Here is a 15,418-nt window from a genome sequence, read left to right as displayed (position 1 = left end):
AGCTAAGAAACGCAAGGTCTGGGTGACCTATGTGCCCCGTTCCCAAGAACCAGCGCTGTAGGGAGACCAGTGTTTTATCTTTATTATGGAGTGAGGTAGGGAGGGAACCCTGACCCTCCCTTCCAGAGTTAAGGCTCCAAGCAGCAGAAAGGAGAAGCTGGGCTGAAGCACCCCAGCTGGTAGGTGGCCTGGCCTAGGTAAGGCTGGTGTTGGAACTGCTAGTGGCACTGCCCCGCTTCTGCAGGCAGCGCACAGCACTGGGCACCTGCAGGCCTGTTGTCACCTGGAAGCTTCCACACCACACCTGGGGAGTAGAGGACAGGGAAACTCAGCCAGGAGTCACAGCACCCAAAGACAGGCCCAGCACACCCCTCTCCACCAGCGCCCGCCCCTCTCCACCAGAGGGACCCCCCTCCTCCTGCTGCAGCAGGCTCACGGTGAAGGCTGGAAGCAGAGGCTGCGTGAACTTGGCCTTGAAGGTGTGCAGCAGCTGTTTGGTGCGGGCATTGTAGAAAGACAGGAGGCCTGGGGTGAGGGGAGCAGGGCGACAGGTGTCAGGAGGTAGGCGAAGGACGGGGAAGGGGCCAGCGTATTGGGAACTGGGAGGGAAAAGTGATGGCACCTTGGTGGAAGTCGCAGTGCACACCCAGGCAGTCAGGCACAGGGCTGTCCAGCACTTTGACCTTGTTGGCGTGCTTGGCGGTGAAGCTGGCCTGCAGCCAGTTGTTGGCATGCAGGCACCATGATGCAGCCGTCTTGCCCAGCTGCTCGAATCGGCCCAGGCTGCGGTAGGCCACACCCAAGCCAAAGGCCTTGCTGTCTGGTTCGAAGCGCACCTCCCAGTAGTGCTCGCCACCGTCAATCAGGGTGTCCCCTGCAGCCCAGAGACAGGGAGGGGGCGGGATGCAGCCTGTGTACCTCCTACTCCCCCAAGCACTCTGGTTCCTGGTTCCTGCTCCAGCCCTGCTGCCCCCAGCTTCCTAGTTTCCTACATTTTCCATCCTTACCCAGCACCGTGTAAGACTCAGCTGTAAACCGGTCCCGGCCCCCACGACCTGAGGACATCCTCTTGGGAGATGGAGTACCTCTGTGAACAGAAATGCACAGCTCAGGTTACACTTTTCCCTGGGTTCAGCCTCCCTACTCCACACCAGCTACTATGGGCATGCCTGACATTTTCCTCAGCTGGAAAACCAACTGAGCTAACTCGTCAGATGTGGCAGAAACAAACAAACCAAAGCAAAACCCCACTGGTCATCCATCAACCATCTAAACCCTGCTCAAAACCTCCTTGCTCTCACTCACTCTTCTTTCTACAAGGAAGTTGTTACACCCCAGGTCCCTCCCTCCACCCCAGTTCTGACTAAAGTGGCCATGGTGAGTATGCCCACTGCAGGCTTAGGGAACAGGGAGATGGGCTACCTGGCTGGAGAGTTTACAGGGGACGCGGTCCGTCCCTTGCCCTCTTTCTCTCGAGCCTTGATATCTTGGACCTTCCCGCCCATGGCATCCCACTCGGCGGAGAGATCTTCCACTCGCAGGTTCTGGTGAGATGTGGACCCGTCCAGGCGGAACATGAATGCTGGGGCCAGGCAGACGAAGGGGGGGGGTCACAGAGATGGGAAACCCAGATAGACACAGAGAGACGAGATGGACAGCCAGTGATCCGGGCTGGCCGGAATAGAGGACCGAGGGGAACAGGCAGGAGGGGCGATGATGGTGAGACACAGGACAGGAAGTCTGTGGGAACTGACTGTGAGCCAGAGGGACAAGGTCAAGGGGCTGTGGCCCAAACAACTCTGGGGTACAGAGGCATTTTCAAGCCTTCTCTGCCCCGTCCTTCCACTGACCCCAAAGAAAGAGCAGGAGGGAGTTAGGTTAGAAAGCAGAAGAACTTCCGAAGAGGATATATAAAAGAATCACTGGAGCCGGGCGTGGTGGCGCACACCTTTAATCCCAGCTCTCAGGAGGCAGAGGCAGGCGGATTTCTGAGTTCGAGGCAGGGTTTCTCTGTGTATCCCTGCTTATCCTGGAACTCACTCTACAGACCAGACTGACCTCCAACTCAGAGATGCCTCATAAGTGCTAGGATTAAAGGCGTGTGCTACCACACTCAACTAACCCCTGGATTCTGATTCCTAGAGTTCAAGTTAAAGACAAGGTATGCATGGTGGTTGACATCTGTATCCTTAGCGTTGGACATTTGTAACTCTCTCAGAGATAGGGGGATCTTAGAGCTCAGGCTAGCCAGATGCACAGTGTCTGTGCACATCCTGATGACGCTGGCCACATGCATGAACCCCCTACATGTGCAAGAGCGCGCGTGTGCACACAAACACACACACACACACATCTTCATAAAATAAAATCCACGAATCACCTCATTAAAAAAAGGAAAAAACAAAAAACAAAAACAAAACATAAAAGTGCAAGATATCCGAGTGAAGATAGCCACTGTCGCCTGAGGGTGAGTTCCCTAGCAGCTAGAGTGACCAGGTCACCCCATTACAATCTTTATGAAGAGTGGGTGTGCAGGACACCAGGACAGGTGGGAGATACAGAGTCCAGGGAGGGGTGGGAGGCAGTCACCTGGTGTCTCTAAGGTCACCGGCTCAGAGAATTCACCAGCCACCGCCTTGTTACAGGCTTTCACACGAATGTTCATGTATTTCATGTCAAATTTGAGACCTAGAAAGAAAGAAGTGAGATGGCGGGGATCCCGCCCACCCTGTCTGTCTGTCTGTCTGTGTCTCATTTAAGATATTTGTTTTATGTATATAGGTGTTTTGCCCACATGTATGTTTGTGTACCACCCATCCCTGTTCAAGACATATGAGGGCATCATATCCAATGAAGCTCGAGTTATGGGCAGTCTGAGTCACCATGTGGGTGCTGGGACCTGAACCCAGGTCTTCTGTAAGAGCAGCAGGTGCTCTAACCACTGGACCGTCTCTCAGGCCCTTTGATCATCACTGCAGCGGGTGGGCCTGCTTCTATCCTTGACCCAGGCTCCCTGCTTAGAGCTCTGCGTACCGTTCCCTCACACTCAGGACACCAAGTCTGGCCTTCTGTGCCTGTCAGCCTCCTATCATTCCGGGTTGCCATGGCAAACCTTAGTCAACATCCTGTGCTCCTAGCACCTTCCATAGCTCACATCACCAGAGAGCTCAGGTCCAGAAGACAGGCCCCACCTTACTCCTTTTTGTTTCTGAGACAGCACTGTGCTGGCCTCAAACTCACAGAGATCACATGCCTCCGTCACCTGTGTTGCTGGGATTAAAGGCGTGCACACTGCTCCCCATTTCTGCTTTCTTCTTACATGGCAGGTCTCATGGCCAGACCCCAAACTTTCTTTATAGTCAAGGCTGACCTTGAACTCCTGATCTTCCTGCCTCCACCTCTCCTGGCATGATGAGTGTGTACTATGCTGGGATGAAGCTCAGGTCTTCTTCCTGGTAGGCGAGCACTCTGGCACCTGAGCCATGCCCCTTCCCCCCCGCTTTGTTTTGGTTTTTCAAGACAGGGTTTCTCTGTGCAGCCCTGGCTGTCCTGGAACTCACTCTGTAGACCAGGCTGGCCTCGAACTCAGAAATCCGCCTGCCTCTGCCTCCCGAGTGCTGGGATTAAAGGCGTGCGCCACTACGCCTGCCCCGCCCCCTTCATTTCTTTGGTCTGGCACTGAATTGTAGCTATTCCACAAGCTGCCACCAGTGGGAAGACAGGGGCCCTCACTGTGCTGCGTCTGTGATTATCCCAGATGAAAAGTCACAACACAACTAGTGAAAGGTAGAGGGGCCTGCAGTAGGGATTCTGAGGTCCTATGGAAAAAAAAGAAGGTAGGTTTGTTTTGATTTCTGTGCAGAGGGGATGGCAGTAGCTTCTGGGGCTCTGACACTGGCTGGCATGGCCAGGTTCCCCTGCAATTAGCATGCTCATTACTAACCATGAATGCTAATTACAGATAACTAGCAGGCTGGTGATTATAGCTGAGATTTGAGAGTTAGGGAGGAAAATCAAGGGTTCCCAGCCTGAAAGGCTTTGTAAACTAATTAGGACCTCAATGGTTCCTGCCTCCTAAACTCCTCCTGTCTGCTGTGCAATGCCTAGACTAGCTGATATCCTTTTACTCAGAAACTCCCTACTGCTCTCTAGTGTGTGAAGGAGGCTGAAGAGATGGGAAAGCTGCGGGGATGTAAGGGACGCCGGGTGTGGCACATCCAGATTGTAAACCCAAGGCGGAAGCAGACAGACTAACCATAAACACCAGACCATTGAGACCCTGTCTCCAAAAATAACCTAGAGAGCCATTGAGGGCGATGGCCAATATTGACCTCTGACCTCCACACTGGTACACACAAGACCAGCAGCTGGATGCAGAGCTGGAAAGATGAGGGCTAAGTCTCTCCCATGTCTCAGTTTCCTCTGCTGTCAAATGGCTTGGAGAAGCCAGTTCTTTACACAAGGACAAGTTCATCCACCCCGCCATCTGCTCTGCTGATGGTTCTACAGGCTAGCTAACGCTACCAGCCTGCTCTCAGACCCCAGGGGCTGCAGGAAGCCAGCAACACCAAAACACTGTGGGCTGACAGGGCAATGGTGCCAGGAGGGAGATGGGCAATTGGGAGATGTATAGATAAGCTGAGCGGGGACTGTTCCATAAACCTGTTCGCTGTGCTCCCCTACTTGTCAACGAATACTCCCTTTCTTGCTTAAGCATGCTCCCTCTACCTATAGTTGCTCACTCCCATGTCTGGGAGTGCTCCTTCATCTGCCAAGGAGTGCTTCCTTTCCTGCCTGGGAGTGCTCCTTCACATATCTGAGTGCTGCCCCTCCTGCCTAAGGATGCTTCTGTTGGGGAGTGCTCCTTCTTCTGTCAGGCTGTGCTCCCCATATGCCTGTCTGTCCCTCCATACACCTGAGAGTATCCCCGTCCCCCCCATGCCTGGCCATGCTCCCTCGTCTGTGAGTGCTCCTTACTAACCTGGAGTGCTCCTTACCTGCCTGACAGTGTGCCCTCACCCATCAGGCAATGTTCCCCAACAGGCTGATGTGTGTTCACTCGCATGCCTGGCCATGCTCTCTTACTCACTGAGGGGTGCTCCTCACCTGTCAAGGTGTGCTCGGTGTGCCGGATGCCCTCGACAACCATCCAGGGGTGGTCCTCCTTGAGGCGGGGTGGGCCCTCGAAATTGGTCTTGCGGTATTCCAGCACATAGTGGTCAATCTTGCTGTCCTCATCTGGCATGTGCCATACCAGCGTCACACAGTTATCTGACACGAGGGACTCTGCCAAGTCGATGGTGGGGGCGCTGGGCACTGCCAAAGCCCAGGGAGAAGGGTCAACATCTGCACCCTAGAGTAGAGTCATTCTACTCTAGTACCCTGCGCCACTAGGGTAGAGCCCTGTGGGACTGGGGCTGAGGCTGGGACCTCTTGAGTTCACCTAGGCTGGGGCAGAGCTCTCTACACCTTCTCAGGTTACTACCATTTGGTATTCTTCCAGATTTCTCTACCGCCCAGGGGTGTGGATTTCTTTTGGATTCCTACCCACAGTGGACCTCCTGAAAGTGCCAGCTCCCTAGGAGGTGCAGTCCCCTTGGATCCCCAGAACAGGGTTTTCCCAGAGCCAGGTGGGCATGGCCAAATTGGAGGCCCCACCCATTCAGGAACGCCACACCCACAGACCCTACCCCCCTACCCCCCCCAGCATGATTGCGCTTGATTAGGCTACACTGCCAAAAGAGTTCTGGCTGGTCTGTGAACCTGCCTTGGTTAGGTCCTGCCCACACAGCAACAGGCCCACCTCTGCGTGGATGGGGCCAGACTAGATCTAACCCTGTGCAGTTTGGGCTCAGCCTGGGCTCCCTGTGTGTGTGGGCGGGACTTTCTGGCTCCATCCCAGTCTCCTCTATCCCCCCCCAGAGTCCTGGGCCCTGAGGTGGTCCCCATCTCACCAGGTAGGAACTTGAGGGCCTGTAGCATCTGCCTTTCCTGGGCGAAGTCCACCATGAGGTGACTCATATTGTCGCTCACCTTGGCTTTGAGTGACAGTCGGAAGGCAGGGGCCATGGTTATGCTGCAGGGAGGGAGGCAGGAGCAAACCAATGGTGGCTTGGTGGCCGAGTGGTCAGGCTGGGGCATCTGGGGCCCTGCCATGTGTATCTGTGCAGTGCTCAGGGACCTGGCCTCCCCTAGTGGGTGTCCCACCTTCACACACAGGCAGGACTCTGGGATGGGGGACCTGACCTCCACATCTTACCCATCTTTGATTTCCTTGGCGGCCTAGAAAAGGACAGAGCAGAAATCAAAGGTGCACGTCACCCAGATCTGTGCCACTATACAGGCAGGGAGACGGAGGCACAACAGGTGGAATTTGGAAAAGATGTATGCCGGGAGGCAGAAGATGAACTGACCCCTTCCAGGCTGTGTGTCAAAGAGACAGACTAAGGCAGCCCCACCCCACCCTACCTCCCACTCTGTCCCCAGTGCACGCAACAGGCACACTTACTTATTTTTTGTTTTGTTTTGTTTTCATTTTTTTCCAGGCAGGATCTCTGTGTAGCCCTGGCTGACCTAGAACTCTGTAGCTCAGGCTAGCCTCGCATTCAAGAGATCCACCTATCTCTGCCTCCTGAGTGCTGGGACTAAAGGAGTGTGCCACCACCGCCTCCCGGCTTTATTTTCAGTTTTTTTGATTTTGTTTTTGTTTTTATTTTTGTTTTTTTTGTTTGTTTGTTTGCTTTTCGAGACAGGGTTTCTCTGTATAGCCCTGGCTGTCCTGGAACTCACTATGTAGACCAGGCTGGCCTCGAACTCAGAAATCTGCCTGCCTCTGCCTCCCGAGTGCTGGGATTAAAGGTGTGTGCCACCATGCCCGGCTTATTTTCAGTTTTTAAAATTACATTTATTTCTCTGAGTGCATACATTACGGAGGTCAGGGGGACAACCTCTGGAAGTCAGTTCTCTCTTTTCACCATCTGGGGTCTGGGGATTAAACTCAGGTCGTCAGGCTTGCCTGCAAGCACCTTTCTCCTTCGAGTCACCTCACCAGCTCCAAGTCACACATTTAACAAACCAATATAATATAGATGGCCAAGCTTAATAGGAATCTCAGAGAAAAAAATAACAAACATTTCACAGTAAAAACCCATTCTGAGGGCTGGAGAGATGGCTCAGTGGTTAAGAGCACTGACTACTCTCCTAGAGGTCCTGAGTTCAAATCCCAGCAACCACCTGGTGGCTCACAACCATCTGTAATGAGATCTGATGCACTCTTCTAGTGTGTGTCTGAAGACAGCTGTAGTGTGCTCATACAAATAATAAATAAATAAATCTTAAAAAAAAAAAAAACATTCTGAGTGGTGTTGACACACTCACCACTGGGTGGCATGAAATGATACTAGTGATATATTAATTGAGCCAACGTGTTTTGCTTTTGTGATGGGGTGTCATGTAGACCAGACTGGCCTGGAACTCACTACACAGTTGAGGCGGGCTCTGAACTCCTGATCATCCTCCTAACTGCTGGGATGATAGGTGTCTGCTATTGCATGGCCTATACAGTGCTGGTGCATGAGTCTGGTGCATGCTGGGTAGGCACTCTACTTGCTGTGCCCGAGTCCAGCCCCTCACTGAACAGTCTCAGAAACATATGCATGTTTCACGCTGCGCGGAGGCACTGTCTAAATAAAATGATGTGGGGTCTGGTGAGAGGGCTCAGAGAGTAAAGGTACTTGCTGCTAAGCTTGATAGACCTGGGGTTGATCCACAGACTCACATGAAGGCAAGGCAGGATTGCTGTGGACTGTATACATCCCTCCCCTGAGACAAACAAATACATGGGATAAAAATGAACAAAACCAGACATGGCACCTTTGACCCAGGGACCCTGGGGATCTACTCATTGACGCCCACCTGACTGAAGTCCTCGCTGTCTGAAGCCTGTAAGGTCTGGTTGGCTGTTTCCAGGAGTTCCTCGGAGCTCTCCAGGGCTCGTGTGCAGGCAGCTAGCTGGTTCTGTGGGCGGTACAACCACACAGACAAACCCCTCAACCACCACAAACCCACCTAGAGCTTTGCCACCCTCGGAACCCGCAGCCCAACAGGGCTTTAGGTAGGAGGAGCTTACTGGAGTCTTTGAGCTCTGAGCCTGACTCATGGCCTGGGTCACATCCAAGTCCCCCAGGCTGTCCTGATACCACAGAGGGGGATGAGATTTGGGTACAATCTGAGAGAAGACAGCTCGGATTTGGAGAGTCCATGGAAGGTGTTTGAGGGGAAGTGTTACCCTGGTTCTGGGGGGGAACCAATGGGAAGGACTGGGAAATACAGTGAGGTGGTGGTGATGTAGAAGATGTTTTGCGGAAGGGCTGGGCCCTGGCTGGCAAGGGTTAGGAGGGGACCAAAGGCTCTGGAGACAGGGTATGTGTATGTGGTCGCACCTGCAGCTCGTAGGTGCGGCTGGCCCTGTCCTGTTTGATCTTCATCAGCATGGACTCCTTCAGCTCCTCTAGAACCGATGTGAGGGACTGGAACTCGGCTTCCAGATCCTCCTGGACTTTGGCTGAGTTTGCCTGCAATGGAAAGAGGCTACCATGAGGCTGGAACAGTAAGTTTTAGCCCCAGCCCTGGGGAGGCAGAGGCAGGGGGATCTCTTTGATTTCCAAGCTAGCCTACTCTACAGAGCAAGTCTTGGGCCAGCAAGGGCTGCAGAGAGAAACCCCGTCTCACAAAAGAAAAGGCAAGGGCTATGCAGACAGGGAAACGGAGGCATGGAGAGTCCCCAGCAGACAGAGGGGTGCCTCCTGGCCTCTCCCCTGCACCCACATCTGCAGACAGGAGCAGACTGTTCACCTCTACATTCAGCAGCATCTGCTTCAGGGAGTAGATGAAGGTTTGCGTCTCCTCATTCTTCATGGCCAGGGTAGTGATGATTTTTCTTAGTGCCTCCTGGGGGACAGAAGGAACATGGGGCAGCAGGTTGGGTGAGCACTGTCCTCCAGGAATGCAGGCCTGATGTGAGGCTGTGGGATTCCCATAGCAGAGAAGGAAACTGGAGCCCACAGAGCCTCTCAGGGACAGACTCTGAGCACTGGGCTTACTTGGTTTTGACTTTGGGGGTGTGTGCACATATGTGTGTATGAATGCACGTGCATGTGGAGGCCAGGGCTCAATGTTGGCTGTCTTCCTCTCTCATTCTCCACCTATTACTTGAGCATGGTTTCTCACTGAGCCTGGTCTAGGCCAGCTGCCATCGAACCCCAGGGATCCTCCTGTGTCCGTGTGGCTACAGTGTATGCAGCTACACACTAAACTAGCTTCCTATGTGGGCGTTGGGGACTTGAACTCAGTTCTTCACACTTGCACAGCACACACTTTACCCACTGAGACACCTCCCCAGCTTCCTTGTTTTGGAGACAGAGTCTCACTGTGTAGCCTAGGCTAGTCTTGAACTAACATCGACCCTTTGCCTCTACCTCCAGAGGCTAGGACACAGGAGTGCACCACCAGCAACCCAGGCCAGTATGTGCATCTTTAAAGCTGAAGGTGAGCTGCACTGAGAGAGTAATCTGTGCATGGTGAGTCCCAGAGTCCAACTGAGTATATGGAGAAACAAACTTCTCCTGGGAGAGGCGTGATAGGCAGGGGTCCGCCTGGGAAGCGGACGGGGTTCACTTGGGCAGCTGGAAGACCTTGCTTGTGAAGGGCTGGGCATGGAGAGGAGGATCCTCTGGGAAGGCAGGTGGAGAAGGAGGACACCAGAAGCCGGTTCCCACCCAGGGTGGTGGGGCTGGGCCCTGCGCAACTTGGGGTGGTGACCTGTGGGGTGGGTTAGGATCCCAGGCTAGGATGACGAGGTGCTGAGGGAAGGCAGGAGAGGAAGGAGAGGTAGGGGTCTGCGTGTTAACAGGAGCCGCTGTGCGGGCGGCCCGTGCGGGGGGGAGGGGCGCTGCGGCATCACCTGGTCCCCTCCCAGTTCCCGATTCGTGCATTTCTCCGGGTCCTACCCTCTGGTCTTCCATAGTTGCAGCTCCCTGTCGCCCTGGCCGGGTCGCGGGTCCCCCCTCAGCTGGTTCTCCAAACCCTTAAAGTTCCTTGGACGCAGACAGCAGCCAACTAGCCCTCCGTGCCCTCGCCGCCTCCGCCGCCGCGCCCCCTGCTCAGCGCTCCATCACTACACGTACTACGCATGCGCGAGCGACCGGCGCTGCTTGGGAAATGTAGTTGTCTTCCTCCGGAGCGTGGGTTATCCGGGCGTGATATTGGGAGGGATGAGGGAGCGCTCCCAGGCGGACGGCAGGATATCTGGGTTTGGCCTCTTATCCTGTCATTGGGAACTCAGGACCATCCCTTACTCACTCCAGATTGATCCCCTTTGCTATTCAAATTGGCACCCAGGGTGCCCACCCTATCCTACCCTGAGAGCTCGGTGGCCCACACGCTTGCCACTTACTGCTTGTACAACCAACCAGAACGGAACCATTTATGGTCGCACAGTGAGACAAGCTCCTATACATCCCCCAAAGCTTCAGATTATATCTCCCCCTAGAAACCTTTCTACCAGCCCTTGCTCTTCAGGGCTAGATATATTTATCTAAATAGTTCATCTGCTGTTAGCCAGGCAAAGACTGAGGCAGAGTTTCTCAACCTGTGGTTCACAACCACATAGGGGTCAAATGACTTCTTCACAGGGATCGCCTAAAGACTCTCGGAAAACAAAGATATTTACGTTACGGTTCATAACAGTAGCAAAATTATGGATATGAAGTAGCAATAAAAGAAATTTTATGATTGGGGGGTCACCACCACATGAGGGACTATATTAAAGAGTTCCAGCATTAGGAAGGTTGAGTGAGGACCATTAGCCTGGGGCTTCATCAACCCCAGGGTCTTTAAACACCGCCCTTCATCCAGGCAGCCCCTCCCCCACCCCTGAGAAAATAGGTCGTAGTTGTGGTTGGGTATGAGACAACACTCTTGGTCAACTATTACTGTGCTGTCCACTGACCCCAGAGTGGGTCTGAGGCTGGAGGTTGACTGTGAGAACCGCTCACCACTCAAAACCTCCACTTCTGCCCAGACCTTGGGGGTGGCTATGAGAACCTGTACAAGGCAGACTTGGCCTGGACAGGTTAAGACCACTTCATTCACAGAGCGGTCCTAACCTTCCAGTGGGAATGAAGATAACATAATTGGCTGGGGATGTCTGTGTCCTCACCGCCCACCAGGAGTTAAAGCTGTCCTTATGGTTTGACTGAGAACAGCGTGACTGGATTTTCCTACCAGAGGAGGTCTCTCTCTATATATATAAAGCCCAGACTGGCCTGCAACTCACAGAGATTCCCTGCTTCTGCTTCCCAAGTGGTGGGATTAAAGGTGTGCACACCACACCAGGCACAACGGTGGCAGCAGTGGTGGGTGGTGGTTATTACCTGTGTGAACCCAAAGTTACCACAGAATTCTGCTGACATGGCCTAGCCCCGTGCCCAGGAGTGCAGACTGCAGTGAGGGAAAGACTTGAAACTCTGGAACTTAGGTAGGGGATACCTAACTTACGTTGCCCAGGCTGGCCTCATACTCCACGTGTAGCCAAGGCTACCCTGTGTGAAGGTATTAGATTGCCTAGAACTGGAGTTGCGGACAGTTGTGAGCTGCCGTGTGGGTGCTGGGAGTTGAACCGGGTCCTCTGGAAGAGCAAACAGTGCTCTTGAGTGCTGAGCCATCTCTCCAGCTTTACCCTTGAAGTCTTGATCCTCCTGCCTCTGCTGTGCTGGGATGGCAGGTGTGCCCCACCATGTCTGTGTTATGAGGTGCTAGGGTTGGAACCCAGGCCTTGTGCGCTCTGGAAGAGTGCTCACCCCACTGAGCCCCGAGCCTCTCATCTCTCACCACCCCTCTGTCTCACACCTTGTCCTTGCTTTTTCTCTGCATCCTTTGTATATTCTTGTAGAATCTTCAAAGACGTTTCCATTTCCACCACCCCAGTCTCTACACTCACAGATAAATGCATACTCCCTTTTAGATGTAGAATACTTTGAGAGAAACTGAGGCATGGGGTGGAAGGAACTGGACCCCTTTCTCCTCGCAGCTTGGAACACAGGATGTCTGCCTGCCCTCTGTCTCTCCCCCCCACCCCCAGTGTCACTTCAATGGAGGTGGGGTGGGTACTGTGACAGGAAGAGAGTGTGTGGGGTGGCTGAGGTGACACTGGTGCAGCATGGCAGCATGATGAGCCTGGGGCCTGATGGTTCAGGGGTGGGGTCTCCTGGCTGGGTGTTCATCCTGTTGCAGCTCTGGGGTGAATATCTGGGGGTCCCCACTTTGTGTATCCCCTCCAGTTATCTAGCCCACTCCAGCCGCCTGATTCCCCATCAGAACCACCCTGAACTTCCGTCTCTTCTTCTGGACACTTGGGCCCTCATGGAGGTTGGATGCTCTTATGGAGTGTTCAGAAGAATCTGAACCACAGCCTAAACACCAGCCTTTGGGGACCTGGGACGCTGCCTCTCTGGCCCTCACACTCTTTTGTTCCTTTGAGACAGGATATTGCTTTTGGGGGTCAGGTTCCTACTCTGTAGCCCAGGCTGGCCTGGAACTGAGAGATCTGCTTGCTTTTGCTTCTGAAGAGTTGGAATAAATGCATGATCCACCATGCTCAGTAGGGATCACACACACACACACACACACACACACACACACACACACACACACACACACATCTGGGTTGTTAGTGTGCATGTGAGTGCAGGTACCCCCAGAGGCCATAGGTGTGGGGTCTCCTGAAGCCATTATAAACACTGAGTCATTTCTCCAGCTCCCTCCCCTCCCCTTTACTATGTGAGCTGTGGGGGATGAAACTTGGATTATAGGCTTAACAGCAGTGGCTTTGCCTGCTGGCTCCTACACTTTTTCTTTCGTGTGTGTGTGTGTGTGTGTGTGTGTGTGTGTGTGTGTGTTTGCACGTGCATGCATGCACGAAGGCCCAGCATTCACCTGGGGCACCTTCCTCAAATCCATCTCCACTAATTTTTTGAGATTTAGTCTCTCTTTGGCCTGAGGCTTGAAGATGGGGGCTGCCGGGCAGAAAACTCATGGATCCTCCAGTTGCTGTGCCTCAGGGTGCATGGTGCCTCCAGTTGCTCTGCCCTTTGTGGGGGCTCTAGGAATTCAAACTCAGGCCTCACACAGCTCGCCAGACTTGGGTGACACTCACGTCTTCCCTAGGTGTACAGGAAACTGTGAGCCTGAGCATGCATCAGTGGCTCCTGTGGGTGAGGGTGACACAAGGTGACAATGCGTCTCCTGTCCTGCGGGGTGATGATGTAGAGTCAGGCCTGGGAGAAGCTGTGTGTGGAGTAGGAATAAGACAATGATGTTTTTTTGCCACCTTCTCCTCACCAGTGGCAACCTCATCCCTGGGGGCTGTGGGAATAGGGGACAGCTGTTCTGGTGGCCACCTGAGGACCTCACCCTGTGGCTGAACCATGTGAGTCTCGAGGACAGTGGGCACTACTACGTGTGCCAGGCCACCATGGAGATCCCCAAGTTGTAGGAGGCCAAGGGCAACAGGAAAGAAGTCCTGGTAGAGGCAGGCATGATGGGGGATGGAGTGATATGTGGGTGGGGAAGGTTCTAGAATCTTCAGACTCCTGACGCTCAGATCTGAATATAAAATTTTTCACAGTACTCTTGTGATTCCAGTGCTTGGAAGCTGAGGCAAGAGGATGCCAGGCTCAAAGAGGGTTTGGGCTCCGTAGTGAGAGAGAGAGAGAGAGAGAGAGAGAGAGAGAGAGAGAGAGAGAGAGAGAGAGAGAGGCAGGTGGGGGAGAGGGAGAGAGAGAGAGAGAACAAGACAAACAAATAAACAAAAACAGGTGGTGCTGCACGCCTTTAACCCCAGAACTCAGGAGGCACAGACTGGTGTATCTGAGTTCGAGGCCAGCCTGCCTACAGAGTGAGTTCCAGGACAGCCAGGGCTACACAGAGAAACCCTGTCTCACAAAACAAAACAAAACAAAACAAAACATAGGCAGTTGAGGCAGGAGGGTCAGGAATTCAATCCTGTCTCAAATAACTGTGAGGGGCTGGAGAGGCAGTTCAGTAGAGCACTGGCTGCTCTTGCAGGAGACCTTGGTTTAGCTCCCAGCACCCACATGGAGGCTCACAATGGGCTCTAACTCCAGCTGCAGGGAACCTGATATCCCCTTCTGGACACCATCGAAACTACATGCACACATAATTTAACATAAAAATAAAGTCCCTTTTTAAAAAAGTGGCAGACCCGTCATGCTGGCTCTTGGGAGGCTAGCCTGGGCTACACAGACAGATCCTAAAATCAATCACAGAGCCCCATGTGGTGGTACAATTCTGTCATCCAAGCATTGGGGAGGGTGAGGCAGATGACAAACAAACAGCTTCAGTGGGATGTGCTGACACACATCCCTGACACCAACCTGGGGTTCATTGTTAGTGCCCTTAACCACTGAGCCATCTCTCCAGTCCCTCCCCTAGTGATGGTGTTTAACATGCTTCATACTAAATTTGGGGTTTGGATGAGAGTCAGAGCTAGTCTCCCATAGAACCCCTCAGTGAGAGGCTGGGAGCAGAAGTCATCAAGAAAAATGTGGAGGGGTGCTGGAGAGATGGCTCAGCAGTTAAGAGCACTGATTGCGCTTCCAAAGGTCCTGAGTTCAATTCCCAGCAACTATACAGGCTCACAACCACCTGTAAAGGGCTCTGGTGCCCTCTTCTGAAGAGACTGACAGTGTACTCACACACATTAAAAAGAAAGAAAAAAAGAAAGAAAGAAAGAAAGAAAGAAAGAGAGAGAGAGAGAGAGAGAGAGAGAGAGAGGAGAGGAGAGGAGAGGAGAGGAGAGGAGAGGAGAGAAGAGGAGAAAAATGTAGAGGGACCAAAGATAGAATCATTAGTTTGTAGTTACATCCCACTGATAATGCAAGAAGACAGCTGTGAGCCGGGCAGTGGTGGCACATGCCTTTAATCCTAGCACTTGGGAGGCAGAGGCAGAGGCAGGCAGTTTTCTGAGTTCGAGAACCCCTGTCTCAAAAAACCAAAGAAGAAGAAGAAGAAGAAGGAGGAGGAGGAGGAGGAGGAGGAGGAGAAGAAGAAGAAGAAGAAGAAGAAGAAGAAGAAGAAGAAGAAGAAGAAGAAGAAGAAGAAGAAGAAGAAGAAGAAGAAGACAGCTGTGGCTACTCACACATTTTCAGAAGAGGTTCTAGATGGACATCTGCCTAAATCACAGAGCCTGGAGAATTCAGTAACCCAAGGCAGGGAGGAGAGTGGCTGCAGGTGTCTGGGCTCCACAGTGATTATCCTTCTGAGACAGGCACCTCTTCCCTGCGGTGGCCTCCGGCTGAAAGAGGCCTCCAGCAAGTTAGGTGAGAGTCTCTCCTCCCCA

General features: G+C 53.1%; 1 protein-coding gene across 1 annotated transcript; it reads right to left on the bottom strand.

Moving 5' to 3' along the window:
* Positions 1-66: 66 nt before the first annotated feature.
* On the bottom strand, positions 67-10,185 carry Fsd1 (fibronectin type III and SPRY domain containing 1). The gene is made up of 13 exons (XM_021217775.1): positions 10,008-10,185; positions 8,854-8,949; positions 8,442-8,573; positions 7,915-8,016; positions 6,260-6,282; positions 5,955-6,076; positions 5,107-5,316; positions 2,590-2,688; positions 1,423-1,582; positions 1,008-1,087; positions 623-874; positions 437-525; positions 67-304 (listed from the first exon to the last, which is right to left on the bottom strand). Exons 1-13 carry the CDS (start codon positions 10,020-10,022, stop codon positions 194-196), a joined length of 1,491 nt encoding a protein of 496 aa, XP_021073434.1. The 5' UTR covers positions 10,023-10,185; the 3' UTR covers positions 67-193.
* Positions 10,186-15,418: the final 5,233 nt, after the last annotated feature.

The sequence above is a fragment of the Mus pahari genome, chromosome 18, assembly GCF_900095145.1.
Source record: "Mus pahari chromosome 18, PAHARI_EIJ_v1.1, whole genome shotgun sequence".
Taxonomy (NCBI): domain Eukaryota; kingdom Metazoa; phylum Chordata; class Mammalia; order Rodentia; family Muridae; genus Mus; species Mus pahari.
The sequence above is the reverse complement of the archived record's forward strand: the minus strand, read 5'-3'. Positions and strand labels throughout refer to the sequence as shown.